The sequence below is a fragment of the Bombyx mandarina genome, chromosome 01, assembly GCF_030267445.1.
Source record: "Bombyx mandarina strain Sakado chromosome 01, ASM3026744v2".
Classification (NCBI taxonomy): Eukaryota; Metazoa; Arthropoda; class Insecta; order Lepidoptera; family Bombycidae; genus Bombyx; species Bombyx mandarina.
This window is the reverse complement of record NC_143208.1, coordinates 17,714,616-17,736,419: the sequence shown is the minus strand read 5'-3', so window position 1 is coordinate 17,736,419 and position 21,804 is coordinate 17,714,616. Positions and strand designations below refer to the sequence as shown.

General features: G+C 37.1%; 2 protein-coding genes and 1 long non-coding RNA gene across 5 annotated transcripts in view; 2 read left to right on the top strand and 1 right to left on the bottom strand.

Moving 5' to 3' along the window:
• The window catches only part of LOC149503625 (uncharacterized), a 109,252-nt gene that overhangs the window by 16,501 nt on the left and 70,947 nt on the right, over positions 1-21,804 (bottom strand). The window lies entirely within an intron of this gene.
• Positions 1-21,804, top strand: part of Ets65A (DNA-binding protein D-ETS-3) — a 121,086-nt gene that overhangs the window by 28,949 nt on the left and 70,333 nt on the right. The gene's annotated exons all lie outside the window — the stretch shown is intronic.
• On the top strand, positions 2,830-6,421 carry LOC114252731 (dynein regulatory complex subunit 11). Its single transcript, XM_028187327.2, has one exon. It carries the CDS (start codon positions 3,391-3,393, stop codon positions 6,094-6,096), a length of 2,706 nt encoding a protein of 901 aa, XP_028043128.2. The 5' UTR covers positions 2,830-3,390; the 3' UTR covers positions 6,097-6,421.

The window sequence follows — 21,804 nt, the reverse complement described above, 5'->3', positions numbered from 1 at the left end:
AACTAACAAACATTGCGCATTCCATTCACATTTTAAAAATTAAAGCTACTAAGTCGATGGCTTAAAACACAAACGAGAGCGATTTTGGAATTAAATTATTTGTATGTTTTTTTTTGCTGGTGTTATTGCCAGACTTAGCATCATCTTGCCTATTTTTGTCGCGGATAAATCATGCGTTCCGGATTGAAGGGTGGGGCAGCCATAACACGCCATAATCGCGATTATGGGTCGATGCGATGGACCATGAGCTCCCATGCAACTAATACAAATATAAATTCGAAAAACAAAAAAAAACATAATCCACCATCGAGACAAATAGAACATTTCTAAAACTTTTTTGCAACTAAATTACTGTCAAAACTAATTTAAATTGAATAAACTGATTAAACTAAGCGCTTTCGCTCAATGACTCATCTGATACTTGCATTCGAAAACGAACATACTTCATCTACTGCCAGTTACATGTTATACATGACCCGATTCTTGAATCAACTCAGCTCTGTTACAGGTTATACACGAATTATTTTGTTTTTTTCGAATTCTTTTAACCCAACTCTTGAATCAACTCAGCTCTTGCGGGTCAACCATTGGGCTGTGTAGTCTAACTTAACACTAAAAGGATTTTAATGAAACCAAATTATTACAATCAACTATTGTACGTCCCAAAGGATGCGACCGATACGTGATAAATATACAGTCAGAACGCTTTAAACCTATGCCCTGTTCCGGGGTGAGAGTTCGTATCTCCATCAGACAGTCAATCATTCCCCCATTAGTTTCCGACTCGTGTCCGGGACTGATCCGGCACGGTAACCGGGTGGGTGGTGCCACGTTCGATCCGTAACTAATTTTACTGAATCATCACGTTGTTCGATGTTAATGAGGAGCCCGTGAGAATTTTCTGTGTTATTTTTATCAATTATATAATCACTTATAGGTTATATTATTGTCAATAAAATTTTCGTAGTGTAAAAGTTAATAAAAACAATTCAGTGTAACTTTCATTTGGAGTAATGAAGAATTCCTTTAAATTCAGTTTTAGAAACTTTATTACGCCATATTTAATTAGATAGATACTATTTTGATGTCTGGGTAAGCTGTTTTCGAGAATAAATGTTCATTACCCTTAATTACAGAAATGAAATTACCGTGCTTCATTTAAATCAAAATAATACACATCTATACCTAATAATAATATCTTAAGCAATAATAAATTATGAAATAGGAAGGTAAATCAGATTAATTATATAATCTATCCACCAGACTTCGCCTAAACGGAAAATTGGTAAATCACATTCAAAAATCCATGACACGAACAAAATGAAAATAAGAATTAATGAAATGCATATCTCACATAATTTACATTACACATTATCAATACAAACATTAAGATAACAAAACTATTCGTTACCCAGAATCCGTTCGGCACGACCCTCGAAAATGTTTATTGCCTTGCAGAGAGTTAACAAAATAAATGGCTTAAATTTCTACACCCTTAATGAATGCATGCGAGGGTTCGTATATAAATTATTGTTACGTTGCATTTTTGGGTGATACTGTGTTGGTACGAATTGTGAAAGACGGCGATTTACTATCAAATATTCATGCAAATCTTAAAATGTTTCCGAACTTGAATACTTTATTTATTTCCCGAGCAGGCAGACGAGCATATGGCCCGCCTGATGGTAAGTGGTTACCGTCGCTCATAGACGTCAGTAATGCCAGGGGCAGAGCCAGGCCGCTGCCTACCGCTTAATACTCTCCACAAGCCTCGTTTAAAGAAGGACATGTCATAGTGTCTAATTGGTTCACATTTTTTAATGTGCTTCGGTACTTATGGCGATTTTGCCACCACTATAAAAAAATATTGTTTATTCTATGACCAAACCACACATGCACTCAAGACAGACAGACTGACACATTGACAGATAGAGCATGGATGTAATTTTTCTGCAGTTGATACGTATTCAGAATTATAAAACCAATCCTGTGTAATTACTTAATCCAGTGATAATTGTGGTGTTTCAATATAGAATTAAAGGGACTTACAGTGTTTCTATTATCCTGAAACCCTCAGAGAATCCCCAAATACCGTGTAACTTTTGTAGCATACTATGAAAAATAATCCCTACTAATATATAAATGTGAATGTAAGTTTGTTTGTTACGCTTTCACGCGAAAACTACTCAACCGATCATCATGAAACTTTGTACACATATTTTTGGAGGTATTAGAAGTAATATAGGATACTTTTTATTAAAAATATATATATATATTTTCCGAAAATTAAAAAAATTGTATGTCAAAAAATCTCAAAATCTAGCTTCTTCAACGTCATCTACCGGTTCAGTAATGAAGTTCCAATCCTGATTACTGTAAATGAAGTCGCGGGTAAAATTTAGCGTTATGCTAAAGTAACTATTGCATGCGGACGAAGTCGCGGGCAAAAGCTAGTTTAGAATAAAATCAAACCCACATAAACTACTTAGCTACTCACAATCTGAGATGTACTTATTTAATGTTTATCATTGCTCTAAAATTTTGTCGGTCATATTATGTCGCTTAGGAATCACTTTACAAAAACATTTCGCTACAACAATGCATAAAATGCATGGGCGCATACTATTATTTTTTGCATCTATCTCCCGGTGAGGAAATGACTTCACAGAGCGCCTTTTCGTTCAGGGCAAAGTGGAAGACACCAGACCACGTGGAAGGTTGCTCATACGATGGACTGACTAAGTCAAGTCAGCAGTTGGCGCCTGTTTGCATGAGTGTACCAGACTCACCACAAACCAGTATAAGTGGCGATTGCTCGTGAGGCATATAACCACAGCAATGATAATCAATGACAACCACGACCGCTCTGACCAGAGTGGTACGACAAAGGAACACAACAAAAACAAAATCAGCCCTATCCAACTTTTCACGGAATATTTAATTGGTTATTTTTGAAAGATATGACGAAAGCTCAAAACTTGGACCAATCATAGGTACTAGTTAGGCACGCGTCACTCTCCGGAAGTAGATGACGAACGAAGCGCGTGCTCTGACGACGACACCGCTCAATGAGACGTACGGGGGCGCACTTAAAACATTTTTATTGTTACCAGTCGACGCTCAGAGGACATTGTTACGGACCCTCAGTACAAGAAATAAATGCCTACGGCTTAGATACGGGTAAACGAATCTCTATATATAGTCTCAGTCTAAGTATTTTCTTCGCTTCTGGCAACTCTCGCTCTATTGTAAACTTTGACAGAAATATTAAATTGTCATGTCTTTAAATATGTACGTTTCATAACCTTGATTTTTATTTTAAACTTATTACGGCAATGATTTAAATTTCATTTTCTTTTAAATTCTGCATTTTCTAAATAAAATTTATCAATGGCGAATAAAGATTATTACGAACGATGGCTCAAATTGAAAGAAGCTATAAACACGACAATTCTCGAAGACGAAAGAGTACAAGAACTAGCCGCAGCATTTATTGGTATAAAACCACAAGGCACAGCTGTTGAAATTGTAGCCCGAGTTTACTGCAAATATTGCGACCTGTACAACAAACTTTGCGACTGCTATGATCAAATGGAACAAGTTCAAAGGCGGCCTTACATAAAGAAAATAATTGATGCGTTAACGTGTCGTCTACTCGAATTGAAGGCAACATTAGAAGACGTCGAATTGTTTGAGTTCACATACCCTGAAAATGCTTTACAACAAATGTTAATGATACCTTCTGATATACAAATACTTTGCCCTTTCTTCTACCCATTCGAGACACGACAAGAAGAAATGCAATACATAGTAGATCAAATTTTAGCTGGTAACAGAATCGGTGATCCAACACCGACTCCTTCAGAAATTGAACGGAAAGAAGAGGCGCGCTTAGAAGATGAAAGAATAAAACAAGAAGAAAAAGAGGCAGAAATTAAAAGAAAACTAGTTATGGGAGAAGACATAATTGAACCAGAAATTGTAATTACGTTGTCACCAGAAGATCAAGAAGAACTTAGACTTAAACAAGAATATGAAGCCCATGTATCAAATATACAAAGAATGGAAAGATCAAGAATTACCACCAGAGAAAATGCGCATAAAGCAAATAAAGATGCCAATTTGTATTTAGAATTAGCTGGTTTAAAACAGCCACAAGCCAAGGAAGAACTAAGACTAAAGGCAGCACATTTAATACAATCTGTATACAGAAAATTTATGCACATAAAAAGAGATCATGCAATAGAATACAAACTTAAACAAAAACTAGGAATGATTATCCCATCGTGGTCAACACCTTCACATAAACTTCAATTGGAGAAAGTCCGAGAAGAACGTAGAAATTTTAGAAGACAATATTACGAAGAGTGGCTCCAGAAAAACCTTAATGAAAAAACACGGGTCCTGAAATTAAGGAAAGGTGATATAATGGAAGATATTTCAGCCGAAGTCCGACAATGGTTTCAGGAGTGGTATAATGAAGCGAGGCTATTTGATGAATATCCTTGGCCTGAAGAAGGTGGTTCGATTTTAGTTGTCCAGGGAGAAACTTTCAGCGTCCCAGAATATATGGAATGGCGTAAAGAAGAAGAAAAAAGATTAAAAGCCGCAGCCGGAAATCCGAAGACAAAAGAACAAATTAAAGCGGAAAAAAAGGCTGAGAAAGAAGAGAAGAAGAGAATAGAAATGGATGCAAAGGAAAAAGAAAAGAAACGTCTATTAGATTATAAAAAGTCTAGATTAAATCCAGATAACGATCCCGGTGTCTATATAACGCCGGGTCAAAATATAGAGCCGTTGAAAAGTGCCTGGGACTCTTACCAAAGTCAGTGGAAAAATATTGAGACCCCGGATGCTCCTCGTGAAGTTACTAAAGGCTACATAATGCAACTCATAACCGAATCAGCCTATCAGGACGTTCAACTACAATTAAGACCTATCGTAGATGAAATGATGAGATTGGAACTAAACTTATTAAAGAACTCGCTAAAACTTGATTATCAAGCCGCCGGGATTGTTAAGCCCCCTCAAACCATGAAGAGAAAAAAGCCTAAAAAACAAAAGACACCTAAACCCGATAAAGTAAGTCCTGCAGCCATGTTTCAGCAACTGGTCGATGAAGGTATAATTAAAAAGTACCCTAAAGTAACGCTTGATGATTACTGGGGCGATCAAAACTATGCTGCTGCTGATATGAGAGCAACGCTTTGGACTCCAGCTTTTCCACCACATAGCATTGGTGACGTGAAAGAACAAGTGAGAGTACGTTGTTTGCTCACTCTCTGCTCTTCATGTCCAAATGCAGTGAGGACTCAGCTACTTGTGGGTCCTAAGTCTGCGGGTAAAAGAACATTAATTTACGCAATAGCAACCGAAACTAACTCCATCTTGATAGATCTGTCGCCATTAAATGTATACAACAAATTCCCGGGACCAAAGAATTTGAAGATTATGTATAGCTTCGTAAACAGAATTAGCAAATTGATGCAGCCGACCATAATATTAATTGAAAATGCCGAAAAAATGTTTTACAAGAAAGTACCGAAAGAAGAGAAGTCCTTCGATCCTACTCGGCTACAACGAGACTTTGTTAAGGAAATAGTAAAACCTATAACTCCTGAAGACAAGATCTTGATTCTAGGTACAGCAGCGGAACCATGGCTCGCGAAAGGAGCTCAGATGTCCAAAGCCTTTCCATCGCTGATCATGATGCCGAGGAGTGATTATGGCAGCATATCATTCATTCTAACAAAAATGCTCATGAAATATCATGGTGTCAAAAGAGATTTTAATGTACACAGTGTCGCACAAGCCTTAAGGGGCTATGATATCAACAGCATAAGGAAAGGAGTTGAAACCCTGTTGAATGGTGAGCGTATTGCTCAACTCTATCACAAGCCATTACAACCTGACGAGATTTTAATTGCAGTATTGGATACCGAAGGCGCAACCTATACAGGTAAAGAAGATTATGCGTTATACAAAAATTGGTACGAGTCATATTCCCCTTGGGGCCAGAAATATTTGGACTACATGATCATGATTGAGTCGCAATTGGCCTATAAACTGAAAGCAGAGAAGAAAAAAGCCGGATAGCACATGCAAATTTTCTATGAATGCATTACAAAGAATATTTCTCTCTTTCTTTACTTGATATCTTTATTTCTGAAAAAAACTGAACTTCTCCATGGTTTGGAACTACTTCACAAAAAAAAGATAAAAAATCGGTTAGCGACAGGAGAAAATTATAATAAGTAATCAACTGTTTTGTCTCAGTCTCTTTACATAAAAATTATAATATTTATACTTTTAATCGTTTATAAGCCTGCACTGTAATTGATAAAAATAGCTTTTTTATTGAATTTTCCAAGAATTCTTGTCATTCTCAATTTTCGGGGATAATTAAACATTTCATTAAATAAATTTAAAGCGCACCACGGCTTCTAATTCTTTTTTTTTTACTTACCCTCTACCACATAATGGAGGTTAAGCTACCGAAAGATTATTTACAGAACAATCAAGAACAAACATGCTCGTACATGCCCACCACAACAATATAGCTTAGTTGCATTAGTACAATTCCGATAGCTATTGCTAATTTTTTTACCGATAGTAGACATGCAAATAAAATTTTCTAAATAATGGCAGCACCTACGCTACGGAATTTGAAGAAATCGAAGTTAAAAGTTACCTACGCTTTGAAACCTCTACATCGTTACTCAACTTTAATGTTCTCTTAGTTCCGAATATTTGATATAGATGGCACTATTGCATGATAAATGTTAATGTTGATATTAATTGCGTATAGATGGCGGCACACAAACAAACTAAATTTTAGATAAATTCGCTTTTGTAAGAATTGCATTTTTTTTGTTATCTGCAGATAACTTACAAAATTTTCCGATCAGCGACATACGTTTTCATTACAGGCATCAAAGGCCTACGGAAATGCACCTGCTAAATATTAATACAATAATAGACGTTAAAAAACAATACCAAACTAATATCAAACCTCTTTAAGTGTCTTACTTTTGTTTTTCCTACCTATGCAGATAGCCTTGAGAGTATATTTCAGCTTCGCCCTAACATGTAAGTGAGCTCACGGGGCTCAAGCCTGACGACGTTGCTAACACGAACCCTAGCAAGAGCCGTGCTTCGCAGAATCTACTATCGGATCGGAAACGCGACCCACTGAGAAGATCCGGCAAGAAACTCAGTGGGCTGTCTGTGGGTTAATGTACTCGTCGAGCCCTTCGTGGCAAGCGACGGGTTCGACGAGAACGTTGACCGAGTGTCTACTGAATTTTTTTAAACTATCACAAAATCGCTAAACAATTAAGAATGCAAGCGTTACATATCTAAAATTTATTTCTCGCAAAAAAAAACCTTGAATTTACCATTGAAGTTGCATTATTAAGTCTTGAAACAATCATGAGCGTCACCATTGAACAGGACATATCAATTTTACATTCACTCTTGGAGCTTCGAAGTGGAGCAATTTAGCATAATTTACCGATACAGACAAACCCGGTAGGAAGCCTCGCAATTCGTCACCAGTGGAGGCCGGGTGACCAATAGCGCGCCGAAAGTGGGTCGTTGAGGTGGTTACAATGAACCACACACCCGACTAGGGCTGGGACTAAGTCACGTATACGCTATTTTTGGAATTAACTAAGTAATTTAAAAAGATAACGAAAATTCTACAGTTTATTTCGAACAATTTAGCTTTATTCACAAATATTGGTCATTTGGTCCAATATTGAGGCGTTCTAAGCGTGCGTACATTAATATATCGTAATTCCTTGCACGATGCGCTACGTAACAATACCTACCTACTATTAAAAGTATAATTTCTCTCTCAGATCTCTCCAAAGTAAAATATTACGAATACATCAATAAGGACATCATCATTTCATTTAAATACATAACCTAGTGATTGGCTTTAAAGAAAATACACTCTATAATAAAAAACAAAGTTTTTATTTATTTATTGCTTGCTATCCACCTGGGTGGATGAGCTCACGGCCCACCTGCTGCAAGTGGTCACCGAGGCCCATCGACATCAACAACATAAATCTCGCCACCCATCTTGAGACATGAGTTCTAAATCTCAGTTTTAAAGTACAACGGCTGTGTCATATTTCAAACCGAAACGCATTGTTGCTTCACGGCAGAAATAGGAAGGTGATGGTAAGTACCATACCTACCCCTACGAGCCTTATCTATCACCAGACTTGTATTCTATCGATCTAGAACAGCGTAAAACGCATAAGTTGCTAATAGTGCCAACCTTCACAAGACCTAGCCGACCTTGACAGAGCCGAACCGATACGCAGCCGACATTGTTCACATCCCTACCGGGGGCAAGGCTTCACCTCCGGACGCCGCTGTCTCCGCGCGCCGCCGCCATTTCCGAAATGAGTGCGCGGCGTGTTCCGCTCATGCCGCAACTACAATGGCCCTTTATACCTTCCTACCGTTAATCTAGTTGATAATGCGATTAGCACTACGCTTTGTGATCTGCCCGTGCGGATTCTAGTTGACGGGTCAGTCGATACGGTTACGTAAGCGAGTCTGAACGAGTTTTGATCCATAAAATCGTTCAATTATATAACTCGTTAAGGTGGTGGTGGTGCTTATTAAAATTAAATTGAGATAGATGAACTAATGTTCCCTAGAAAATTTTAGCGGTAATTTTATTACAACTGGGTTACCTATCGTAATACCTACATAAAAAAAGTCGAATTATTTGTGTTGCAAAACTTAAATTACCTCTTTAAGTTGCAAAACTTAAATAACCTCTTTAAGTTGCAAAACTTAAATTACCTCTTTAAGTTTTGCAACACAAATAATTCGATTTTTTTTATGTAGGTATTACGATAGGTAACCCAGTTGTAATAAAATAAGTGGGGTAGTCGTAGAAAAAAAACAGGGACGACAAATGAACTTGTCGTTTTGACCCAACACTGTCGGTGTCAAACAAAGCGAAGTTACTGGAGTCTGGACTCCATATTTTCATATTTAGATCAACAATTTTATTTAAAACGAAACGAAATATTTTAATTTGTTTTCATTTAATATTGACAAATATTTTGTACGTGAACGCAGTCCACTTTAATATCGGAGCTCGTGAACATTACGGGGTTAACGCCGCCGCCCATCTTCAGACATGAGATCGAAAGTACCCTAGAAGAAGTACCTTAGAAACTGGAAAGTACGACTGCTTAGCGACTGAAAAAGGAGGAATAGTTGTAGGTATTTTTTTGCTTAGATGGGTGGACGAGCTCACAGCCCACCCGGTGTTAAGTGGTTACTGGAGCCCATAGACATCTATAACGTAAATGTGCCTCCCTCCTTGAGATACAAGTTCTAAGGTCTCAGTATAGTTACAACAGCTGCTTTACCCTTCAAACCGAAACGCATTACTGCTTCACGGCAAAAATAAGCAAGGTGGTGGTACCTACCTGTGCGGACTCACAAGAGGTCCTACTACCAGTAATTACGCAAATTATAATTTTGCGGGTTTGATTTTTATTACACGATATTATTCCTTCGCCGTGGAAGTCAATCGTGAACATTTGTTAAGTACGTATTTCATTAGAAAAATTGGTACCCGCTTGCGGGATTCGAACACCGTTGCATCGCTACATACGAATGCACACCGGACGTCTTATCCTTTAGGCCACGACGACTACAAGTTGACTACCTACTCTTGCAAGTTTACAAGACGCCCGGCCGTGCGTAATTACGCAAATATTTTTTAAGTTTTTTACACCACGTTATTCCTTCATCATTGCATAAATTCAAAAACGTGCCTTCAGTGACTGTTTCAGTAGAAAAAAGATTACCGGCCTGTTTGAATACCGGCCTTGTCACATCAGTCGATACGAGTACATCGGAATCTTATTCATTAGGCCAAAACGATTTCATAAGATCATTACAATTGAAACTCCGAGCTTATGTCTCCAGATGGCGGATGATGGCGGCCATTACCAGATGCACCATGAGCAAGTCTGGCTATGTACAGCAATTTTTTTTTATTGCTTGCATAGGTGGACGAGCTCACAGCCCACCCGGTGTTAAGTGGTTACTGGAGCCCATAGACATTTACAACGTAAATGCGCCATCCACCTTGAGACATAAGTTCTAAGGTCTCAGGTATAGTTACAACAGCTGCCACACCCTTCAAACCGAAACGCATTACTGCTTCACGGCAGAAATAAGCAAGGTGGTGGTACCTACCCGCGCGGACTCTCAAGAGGTCCTACCACCAATAAAAAAAATCCCATCCTTTTGCCATTCTAGGCACACAATTCCCAAGAAGGTTTGAAGGTATACAATTTTTCAGGCAAAATGCTTAAATATATCTTTTCCCCAGAATATATTTCTGATAAGAAACTAAAATAAGCTGAAGAAACCCTTTTCACATAACTAATGACGCATCGTTCGTGAAACGTAACTGCTGCTGTAATAAATGGAATATTCATTCAAGATATTGAGTCTTCGATAAATCAATCTTTCCTTCAACTCGTGTCTAGAAGTAATACCTATCAGAACCGGTAATAGTCTCGGAAGCGCCACTTAACGGGCTGCATAACCTAGAATGAGTAGAATTTAATATCGAATCGGAGACGATTTTAATAAAAAACAAATCCTGACTCTTACAACTGAGCTATCTCAGTTTCATACTGATTTAAATTCACTTTTATTTCACTCCAACTTGATTTTTCATTTACACGTTCAATTTTAAATTTCGGTTTCCTTCTACAATAAATTATAATATAAGAATTTTTGGAATTTTTTAGGTGTTAATCATTTCACCCTGCTCTTAACATGCGTGATCTAGTTCAACTAATTTTTTTTACTACTAATGTTTTTTTTCATTATATGTCCGACTTATTTTTACTGCTTTTCCTACCCGTATTGCATTTGCTACTACTGCGGTAGTACTTATTGAAGTTATTGTCAGCCCGCATGAATGCACTTTACCCCGTACCTCAGAGTGTGCTGCGTAATTCATTGCATAATACTAGTTACTGTCAACTTCCACTAGAATAGATTCCTCATTGCTGTAGGTCATGATCTCTTGCTGAACGACTGTCTTGGCTTGGGCTTTTTCCTTCCGGCCATTTCCTCCCGATCTAATCTGTAGCCAAAGGTTTCTTTAGGTTGTTGCTTTGTCCAATAGCACTTTTTTTTCAAAATGGGTGATTTTGGAAAAAAGATACAGTCTCGGTATTCGGCTCAAGAAAAATAAGCCTTAAATAATGAATGTTGAAAAAGCAACTTCTACCACCACACCTACCACAGTTAGTTTCCCAACTTTCCCTATAAAGGCTCCCGTGTTCTCGTTACGAAACTTAGTCTGTCAACCGTTGACAGTGCCTATTGTTCCGACCACAGTCGCTCGATTGTTTTCATTTAACTTTTGAATCCATTGTATTCCCATATTAGTTCCGAATTAAACCGTATTGTCTTTTAGTATTCCATTTCTTATGATCAGTCCTTCTTCAAATAACATTTCTAGTGATTCTCGGTAGACATAATAATATTATAGTAAAGATCTTTCTTTAACAAGAAGGAAACTTAAATCATGTCTAAATAAGTGTCTCGTTACAGGAATTAAGGCTAAACCTAAATATCCTTTTTTTCTATCTCTAAAAAATGATCTTTCTCTATAATCATTCTTTTGAACTAGTGACATATTTCATGTTGACTCAATTGATTTAAAAATATCAAATCGAGGCCAAAAAATCGAATGCTAGCAATACAAAACTCAAATGCTACTGCAAGATTGATACGGAATATGCAAATCAAAGATACCTGAAACGGAGAGGTGGCAAAATGTAATCTTCCAATTCTTAATCAACATCAGCTATTGCAATTCCAAATGCAACACCGAAATAAGCACCTAAAGGAAATGAAAGCATCGCGGAGGCAGTTAATTAACGAAGCTTCATCTCCGAGCCGCTATCGAGTGAGATTCGCGTGAAGCGATACAGATGCACATATGTTATTAGAAATGTCTACTTCTATTTTCGATTTCCATGAAAAGGCCGCGACGGTTTTTGTCGTAATCGTAAATAAACAGATTCTTGTGCTTAGTGATCAGCTTAGTTTAGTATCAACTTATCGCATAGCGTCTCAACGTGAATGCAAGATAAGAGATTTAAGCGTCAAAAGCCTGTATCTGCTATAAATAGCATTGACTTATCACAGATGAGCATATAGTTTGCGTACTTATTAAGCGTCCCGAACTAATTGGAACAGACAGAATCCGCAGCATTCGTGGTAAGTAAGTACCTTACTTGTTTTTGAATAGACGAGACTAGCGTCGTTGTGACTTGATTGATTGAAATTTTGATAGCATTTAAGGGGACGCGGTTATTAAAATTGAATAATTAATAAAAGGAAAAAAAACCGTACTTAACCTAAAAACGGAATATACTCTAACGCTTTATAGCCGTTTAAATTGTCACATCTCAAATCGTACCATCGGTATTTTTTATGAATTATTTCGTTTAAAATTATGAATAGGTATCTACTTTTTGGGAAGTCGCGAACATCGGGAGGTATGATACCCGGTATTTGACGAAACAACCGAAGGTTATCGAATTATAGAGACGGTTCAAACTAATTTGGGGGTCGCATACAGCCATCCTACCCATCGATGGGACCCACCCAGGGCCACCCAGCCACCCTGTACTCTAAGCTCATTTCCGGAACGCCGCCTGGCTGTATTAATTTTGAATTAAGTACGACTAAAGTCTGTCGATATCTAAATGCAAACAACTTGTGTGAGTGTGTGTTATGTACATTTGACTACAGGGCGTTTAAATATTCTATAAAAAAAATTAAAATAGATGCAAGAAAAAGTATACGGATGTGGATTTAATAAGAACGTTAGTCTTGAATTGAAATTCGATTTATTCTTTTGAAATCTGACAAAATAATTGTTATTAGACGCTACAATAAAACTGAGCAAAACCCTGTCTCAAACTACAATTACTGTAATTATTAAATCGTGGTTATAATAATGTACTAATTACAGCTAATTACTACAATTATTTTAAAATAATATATAAATAAATACATTGAAAATGAACAGGCTTTATATACCTAAATATAGTCTCTGGTCCATTACGATGATCAGCAATAAGCGAACGAAATGAGCAGGAAAAATAAATAAAATATGAATTTACATCTATATTCTTGTCGAAATAGACTCTGTTCTGTTCTAACTACGCACACGAACAAACACACGCTTACATGCAAATTCATTGTACACACGTAAATTAATCTAGCATCGCACCAGAATCGAATTGAGTTACAGTATCTTGTTGTGGGTAGTTGACCTCATGTACTCAACCAAGGTGGCGTAAAAGCTATGAAATCACAAGACCTAGTTTAGTATCAAATCTAATCTAGTATCAATTTCACTGGTGGTAGGACCTCTTGGGAGTCCGCACGGGTAGGTACCACCACTCCGCCTATTTCCGCCGTGAAGCAGTAATGCGTTTCGGTTCGAAGGGTAGGGTAGCCGTTGTAACTATACTGAGACCTCAGAACTTATATCTCAAGGTGGGTCGCGTGTTTACGTTGTAGATGTCTATGGGCTCCAGTAACCACTTAACATCAGGTGGGCTGTGAGCTCGTCCATCCATTTAAGCAATAAAAAAAAAGAAAATATATTAATACATGAAGCAAAAACTTTGTACCCCTTTTTACGAAAATTGCACGGACGGAGGAGTACGAAATTTACACTTATAGAGAAATTTACACTTATAGAGAATATAGAGAAGGAGTGCAGATTGTTAATATTTCTTTTTAAATTATGCATAAAACTACATTAAATCAATTAAAAGAAACATTACACACACTACCGTGTATTTTACACACGCACGCATGCATACTATTTGTTTATTGTCAAACTTTTCTTATTGCTTATAGTCTGTGGTCAAATTGAAAATAGATTAAATATGGACTTTTTGGCGGGAACGCGAGGAGTGAAGTTGTGTGATTTGTTTTATTTTGTCTATTTAGTGTTTCTTCGGGTTTAAATGTGTAATAATGGTGGTTTATTAACTGTTTAATATCTGTGAAAGTGCACAAATGTGGGAAAATGAAACAAAGCCGCTGGACGTAACTTTTCGGGATCCTCCAAAAAGTCCACTAAAAAATTCTCAGTAAACGACTACCATTTTACCGAGATTATATTTCATACCGTATCATCTCATTTCATTTCACTTCATATTATCATTTCTCATAAAAATACGAATATAAATTAAAATAAGACATGACTGAAAGGTCTTAGTTACCAGGTCATAAAATCCCTTAAAAAGATGGTAACCTCTTTTATTGCCTTTATGGGAAGACGGTGAGTGAATACGGTCACTCATTGACGTCACGTCATGCCAGAGGCATAACCAAATCGCTGCATACCTTGGAGTACTCTCCGCAAGCCTAGTTTGAAGAAGGACAAGGTATAGCGCTCTGGGAATACCGTGGAGAAGAATTCATTCCAGAGTCGAATGGTAAGTGGTAAAAAATCTCTGGTAACGCACTATGAATGAACGCAGCGGAGGCAGGTGTGATGGTAAAAATTATTCTCCTGCTAATGTTACTTTGGGTATATACGACAAAGGGAAGATCTTCCACCGAGCCGGTGATATTGCTCGGTAGACCCGCCACATTACTATAAATATTTTATTAATGTTTACTGACACTAACTTTAGAGTAACATGCTCTGTGACTTCAAGTAAACATCTCACGAATACATAAACAAATACAATGTTCGAGTTCGGTGTACAAAAGGGAAAACAAAAACAAACAAAAAAATTAAAAAACAAAAAAAAACACAAACAAGAATACGAAGCGACGAGAAAATCAAATCAAAACCGTAGTAGGCTTTAATCCGCGATTTCAGTTTAACACCGCCTAAGTACGGAGCGGCAACGCTCGCCGGAAGTCGTCCGGAGCGGCAACGTCGCCCTCGCATCGATCATGCCTGCACACACACAAAGCCAACGCCCACAGACACACAAGCCTGTACACACGTCGTCTACGTACACATAAAGCTACCGACTATAGCACCTTCGGCTATGCCTTCATTGGCAGGAGACAAATAGGATATTTGATTATTATTCGCAATGATCGTTTTCAGTTTCGGCTAATAGAATTCTACAAGGGATCGATGCGACGAGAGGTAAATATTAATTAAGATAAAATCAATTATTTCTCGTTAAACGAATTGAAGGAGTTTTTGGATCGAAAATAAAGAATGCTTTGCATGAATGAGTAATGGGCGATGATTTCAATTAGATTTCCTAACATGATTTGTAGTACCGTAAAGAACCGTACGTAGCTAAAAACTCTTTTTTGTTTTTTCAATAACAAGAGAGCGTTGTGAATTTGGCCAATCTACGGTCGAACTAATATTGATTGATACTTGACAACGACGATATATTTGCTTGTTCTGTTTAGCAAGCATACTCCGTAGGAATAGGCAAGGGATAGGAATTCTAATATTTTTTGCCAATTAACAAAATACGGCACCATTTGAATATCCGTTTATTGAATGACGAACTAATTAATTACATCCAAATATTAAGCATTAAATCCTAGTTCCGCGGCACATAATTACATAGCATTTAGCACTAAAACAACTAAAGGACAAGCGTCACGCCTATTTGTGACCCAAAGCAGTCACGCATTACAGTTTGGGGGATGGGATAGCTAGAATGCTTTTGATTTTGACTACATATCTCAAATATAGGCTCCGACGATGACTACGTAAGCTCGCGAGCTCGCCTTCAACAATAAATATAAACTTCTTCCAGTGACATTTCCATAAGCCGCTCCTGTAAATGTCACTCATATGTCAATATAACCTTGTCGAACTTTTAAATAAATAAATGCTACTGAAATGAAAATCATTATTGAACCACACTCTATAGTATCATGACCGAATAAAAAAATTAGGTTCATTATTCTGGTTTGGATATCTTAATTTTTTTTTTTTTGTTAGCTATTGAATCCTGTACATATATGTATGTGTATACGCGATCACTTTTGGGATAAACACTCATTGAGAATGCACATAACAATTCGCTATGTTATTTAGTTTAAAAACAAACAAAAATGCGCTTAAATACTCATCCAAACTACCAATTAAATGCTTTTTTTTATTTATCCTGTCGAAACTGTTCCGGATATTAGCACGAAATTATATTATATTCTATACTACATTCTCCTAATTCATTCTTTGAAAATTTTCTATCAAAAGAAGTCCTATTACCCATAAGTATATTTACTAAAATGAATTAATTCGACAATGATATCTTACACCGTCAGATGTGTACATAATGCCCTAAAATCAGAAAATACAGTTTTTTTTTAAAACAAATCGTCATAATCTTGGTCCTTTTGACACGCACGTTCCTTCCAAAAACAATGTTTCGTAGTCTCTCGTTAAAAAAAACATAGGTACTTATATTCAATTTACCAACATCATTGGTATTACTAATTGTGTTTATTTTAATAAGTGACGTCACATAAAACAGCTAAGCGGGATAGAACGATGCAACCTTCTAAATCTTGGTACTCCTTTGGCCATTTAGAACAACATAGAGCCAATTTAACTTCTTAAAAGATGTCAACAGAGCGAAGTGGAATCTCATAAAGATTTAATTATCGCTCCTATCTCTTGGCCAAAGTTGCACAATATTAGCTATATATATTCATTTGACTTCATACTTTGCCAATGCATACCTAAATATAATGTTGATCCTGATAAGTCAATTCTCAGTATTCTACAACAGCTGCCCAATAAACACGATCCTATTTTAAGCTAAAGAAAACGTTAGAATATTACTGAGTTTCTCTTCAAATTATAGTTGTTACATTTATCGCAAACTTATTCGAAGCGGGACTGGAAAGGTAGTTTTAATGGAAACGTCAGTCGCCATTACGGACAAAGATAGCCATAGAGATTAATAACGTAGATAAAACTAGATGGAAATCAAACGATCTAGGATTTATATTGTGTGAAATAAATAATATATAATGTGGTATTAGATTTTCGTGTGTCGCTAACCTATTGTATAATAGCTAAAACTACTTTTACAAAGAGAACTGAACCACGAAAGTTGGAACACATAATTCAATAAACGCGGAATTAAACAGTAAACATAGTTGTAATAACGACCATTTAATTTTCGTTACATTAATTTATAATAATAAGTGGTAACAAATCACGCACGGTCATCCCGCCCCTATTTAGGATTCCCTGTGTTATAGGTACCAGACTGATAAACGTACTTATGTATACTTAAAAGTATACATATATATACAGACAGTGCAATCCAAGATTCTGTGATATTTTGGAAACGCATCGTGACGGCCAGCAGAGTCTATCGAGAAACTTGTTGTTCAGGGTAGGGTCAATGTTAAAAGATCTCGTGGACGAAGCTCTATGCGCTGGACTGATCAAGTGGAAGACCTTACCAAAACCCCACTTAACGAGTGCGTGCGCCAATCCTCAATTCGCGAACTATGAAAAACAGCTACCAAGGTTTTAATAAACAAGGAATCCACATGACCACGGCTGCTCCTACAAGAGTAACCGACTATGACGATGTACAGAGAATAAACACCCAGTCAAATCTGTTCATCACACAATGTTTGCCCTATGTGGGAATCAAACCCACCACTCTAGACGCAACAGTCAGACTGCACCACGGAGAAAGTCTTGATTACATATTGTTGTTGACAGTGAGACAGTCAGATTAGCATCGATTTCAAAGAATTTGTGTATTAATAAATACAGGAATGGTGGTATAACGATTTCAATTCTTTTCCGTTATCTTCGGAACAGGCAAAGCAGGTATAGCCCCTCGAGGTTACCAGAGATTAGTTTAACGATCCCTCTTGTACAACAGCAACGCCAAAGCTCGCAATATACACCGCGACTATTCACGTACAACAAGAAAAAATTGGGAAATACTTAAAAACATATTCCTGTTTCAAATCAATTGTAACGATTCTATAGTCACTATTAGAGATGCAGATCATTCATTGTACATCTTTATGTCAGATTGTAATTAGTAATTGTGATCTAAAGTGTAAATACTTGTTCTCGTTTCGTTTTTTTTTCCTACCTATGCTGATAGCCTTACGAAGCTATATCAACGTTACCCTAGCGTGTAAGTGAGCTCTCGGGGCTCAAACCGGAGGTGTTGCTAACACTGGACCTAGCAAGAGCAATGCTTCGCAGAATCTACCACCGGATCATAAACGCGACCCACTGAGAAGATCTGGCGAGAAACTCAGTGGGTTGTGTCTGTGGGTTTTGTTTCAGCTAGCATTAAGACAGGAGAAATTCTTGGCTCAACGAATCAACGAAGACGGGACACCAAAGTTTGTCTAATATATTTGGCCTTGTCCCGCGGACATTGCAACGGGTAAATTTCGAGTACACTGAAAATCGCTAGTATAATTGTTGGTACTAGTTGTTCCGCAGTAGTCGAAATTCGACTATAATTAATTGGAATTGTAAATTTGTACACTATTATGATTGTATTTTATACTTCTATAATCACAAATGTCGCCAAGACTACACTATAAAAAATATTAACAAAGACAAACAATATTTAGTCTATTCTCAATTTGACAACAGACGTCAATAACAAAAGTTTGACAATAAATAGTATGCATGCGTATGTGCGTCAAATACATGGTCTGTAGTGTGTGTAATGTTTTCTTTATTGATTTAATGTATATTTTATGCATTATTTAAAAAAAAAATTAGCATTGTGTACTTCTTCTCTATATTCTCTATAAGTGTGGAAAATTTCATACTCCTCCGTCCGCGCAATTTTCGTAAAAAGGGATACAAAGTTTTTGCTTCACGTATTAATATATAGATTTCATTTACGTACTATTCTGTGTGCTTAGTGCGAGTTTTTTAACGTTCTCGATAGCGTAAAAGTTAGCCCAATTTTGTATCAGGCAGTTGGAACACCACCCCTAACGGCAAACGTAGGCAAACGATCCCATTCCATACAAATATGAGCTAACTTTTACGCTATCGCGAACGTTAATAAACTCGCACTAAGCACACTGATGGTTTCGGGCGGGACGGCTTCGTCATACGACGAACGAAATCGAAATAGTCATGTGATGTAATTTTTATGTGTTATTTACAGCACGAATGTACTATGAAGCAATTTATTTTTAGAGGTCGTTCATGTTTGCCACAGTACAAACAAAAAACACTTAAATTCTATTAACATTTTATTTCATTGTGAGTTTATTTAATAGTCACGCGGACAAAACCTTAAAACATACAAATCGTTTCAAACATTCGCGTCTATTTGAATAAGAAAGCCCAAACTAGATTCACAGTATAATAATATTTAGTTGTAAATCAAGGGAATGAATTTCTAGTTGATAATTCTAACTAATATAAGTGGGATCGTCTTAGTGGTAGGACCTCTTGTGATTCCGCGCGGGTAAGTACCACCACCCTGCCTATTTCTGCCGTGAAGCAGTAATGCGTTTCGGTTAGAAGGGTGGGGCAGTCGTTGTAACTATACTGAGACCTTAGAAGTTATATCTTAAGGTGCGTGACGCATTTACGTTGTAGTTGTCTATGGGCTCCAGTAAGCACTTAACACCAGGTGGCCTGTGAACTCGTCCACTCATATAAGCAATAAAAAAAATTGAGACTTTGATTTGTTAAATGTTTCAATGCTTTTCTAGACAGTGGTCAAAGACATAGGGTCCAAACCAAGTTCGCACATTCGCAAACCTCTGAACTTCAAGATCATGAGTTGTTTTCTCTTTAGCCTATCAACATGACCAATAATGAAACGAATGTATTCGAATGCAAATAAAATGGAAATTATTTTTGCATTTTATAGCAGTGAGCGCCAGTTCCCCGGTCACGGTTTGCCGCCGCACGGCCAGGGTCGCAACCCTGACTTAATAAATCAAAATTAATTACTGCTAAGCAAACTATTTGTTTGCGGAATTCGAGAAATTCATTTTTGCTTGTTCGTAATAATGTTATTTTTGTGGATATAGATGAGCTAATTAGCCATCTGATGTAATTCGAGGTTCGCAAACCCTAACCTTTGCCCAATTGTAACGGTTAATGGTATACAGCTATTGCCTAATTTAAAACTTGTTCTCGAAAATTCGATTTCGTTACATATCCTGCTAAACTTAATATGGATCCTGTTTAATTTTTTATTCAAAACTACTAAAACCCGAACTACTTTATTCTTAGATCTTGAATTTGGCCTTGATCCAATCAATACTAAACTTCACAGGATCGCCCACTGCGCCTGTCTAAGCATTACTTTGAAATTTTGGTGAATTCGGTCCGATCGTTTCAGAGTCTATATGGAACACACACATCGTTTTTATATAAATAGACCAGCCTTTAATTGCTAATTCATTTGCGTTTATAAAATAAATAATAGTTTAAAAAAACAAACAAAATACGCTTTTATAAAAAAAATTTACTAAAATCATAGAAAATAAATTTTTATAAATTTGAATTAATAGTAGTGTAAGAAAAAATCATTTTATTGTAAAAAAAGCGTGGGGTGCAGTAGTTATAGTATAGGGGGTATCAGTAGTTATAAATATTTTATGAACAGATCGTTACCGAACAGAAGTACACCAAATTTCGAGTTAATCCGACGTTTTGAAGGGGGTCAAAATCATGTTCAAAGATTCCGTTACATACTAACATACATACGTCTGAAGCCAATAAAAGCGTATTAATTAGGTAATAGCACTATTTCTGAATTTAAAGTACCTTTTACCTTTTCTGTATCACACGGTATTTACACGGTGATCCGTTGAGTGCCTAATATGCAAAAACGCAACGAATTCATTCATTTTCGCATTTAAAATTATGAGGGTGCATTGACATTGTATAGTTGCGCCATTTCGAGAAGGCGACACGACTTGAGAACCCTCATGTCGTGGCCGCTGGAAACTACATACCCGATCATGTAGACCGAATGGTAAACAGTCGACGTCGCCCAAAGCACGTCATTACGGATCCTCCCGATCCATTAACGGTGCTTTTAGGCACCACAAGCACCGGTCACCGTCCTCGTCGAACCCGTCGCTTGCGACGAAGGGCTCGACGAGCGAATTAACCCATAGACACAGCCCACTGAGTTTCTTGCCGGATCTTCTCAGTGGGTCGCGTTTCCGATCCGGTGGTAGATTCTGCAAAGCACTGCTCTTGCTGGGGTCAGTGTTAGCAGCACTCCGGTTTGAGCCCCGTGAGCTCACCTACACACGTTAGGGTGACACTGAAATAGCCTCTCAAGGCTAAAAGCAAAGGTAGGGAAACAAAAAAATATATATTGTATAGTTAGTTAAATAGCAAAAAAAAATATAGGAAAATTACTTTTATGAAACTATATTATGAGTAGTCTAACTATTATTCGGAACTATACCTACACCTGGGTTTTCGTTCTCTCGAAATCCAATACAAACTTAGTATTATGAAGAACTCCGTGAGAAAGACGAACAATAATACTCACATTTCCTTCGCAAAGTTTTCCCACAACTATGTCAAATTCTAATAAAATTTGTTCAGTAGTTTTATGGTGAAAAGTACAGAAATCCGATAAACAAGACTGACTATTGTATTTTATGAGTTCCTATTTTTTGTCTGCAATAGTTAACTTTTGTTCGAGTTCTAATTTCAAATCAAGTGTTTATAAGTTTTTATGGTGATAGTAGTCGAGTATTAACACGTCATTACGGATCCTCCCG

Bases quoted from the DNA above. Each gene is read 5' to 3' on its own strand.
- LOC114252731 (XM_028187327.2), top strand. From the start codon at position 3,391: ATGGCGAATAAAGATTATTACGAACGATGGCTCAAATTGAAAGAAGCT.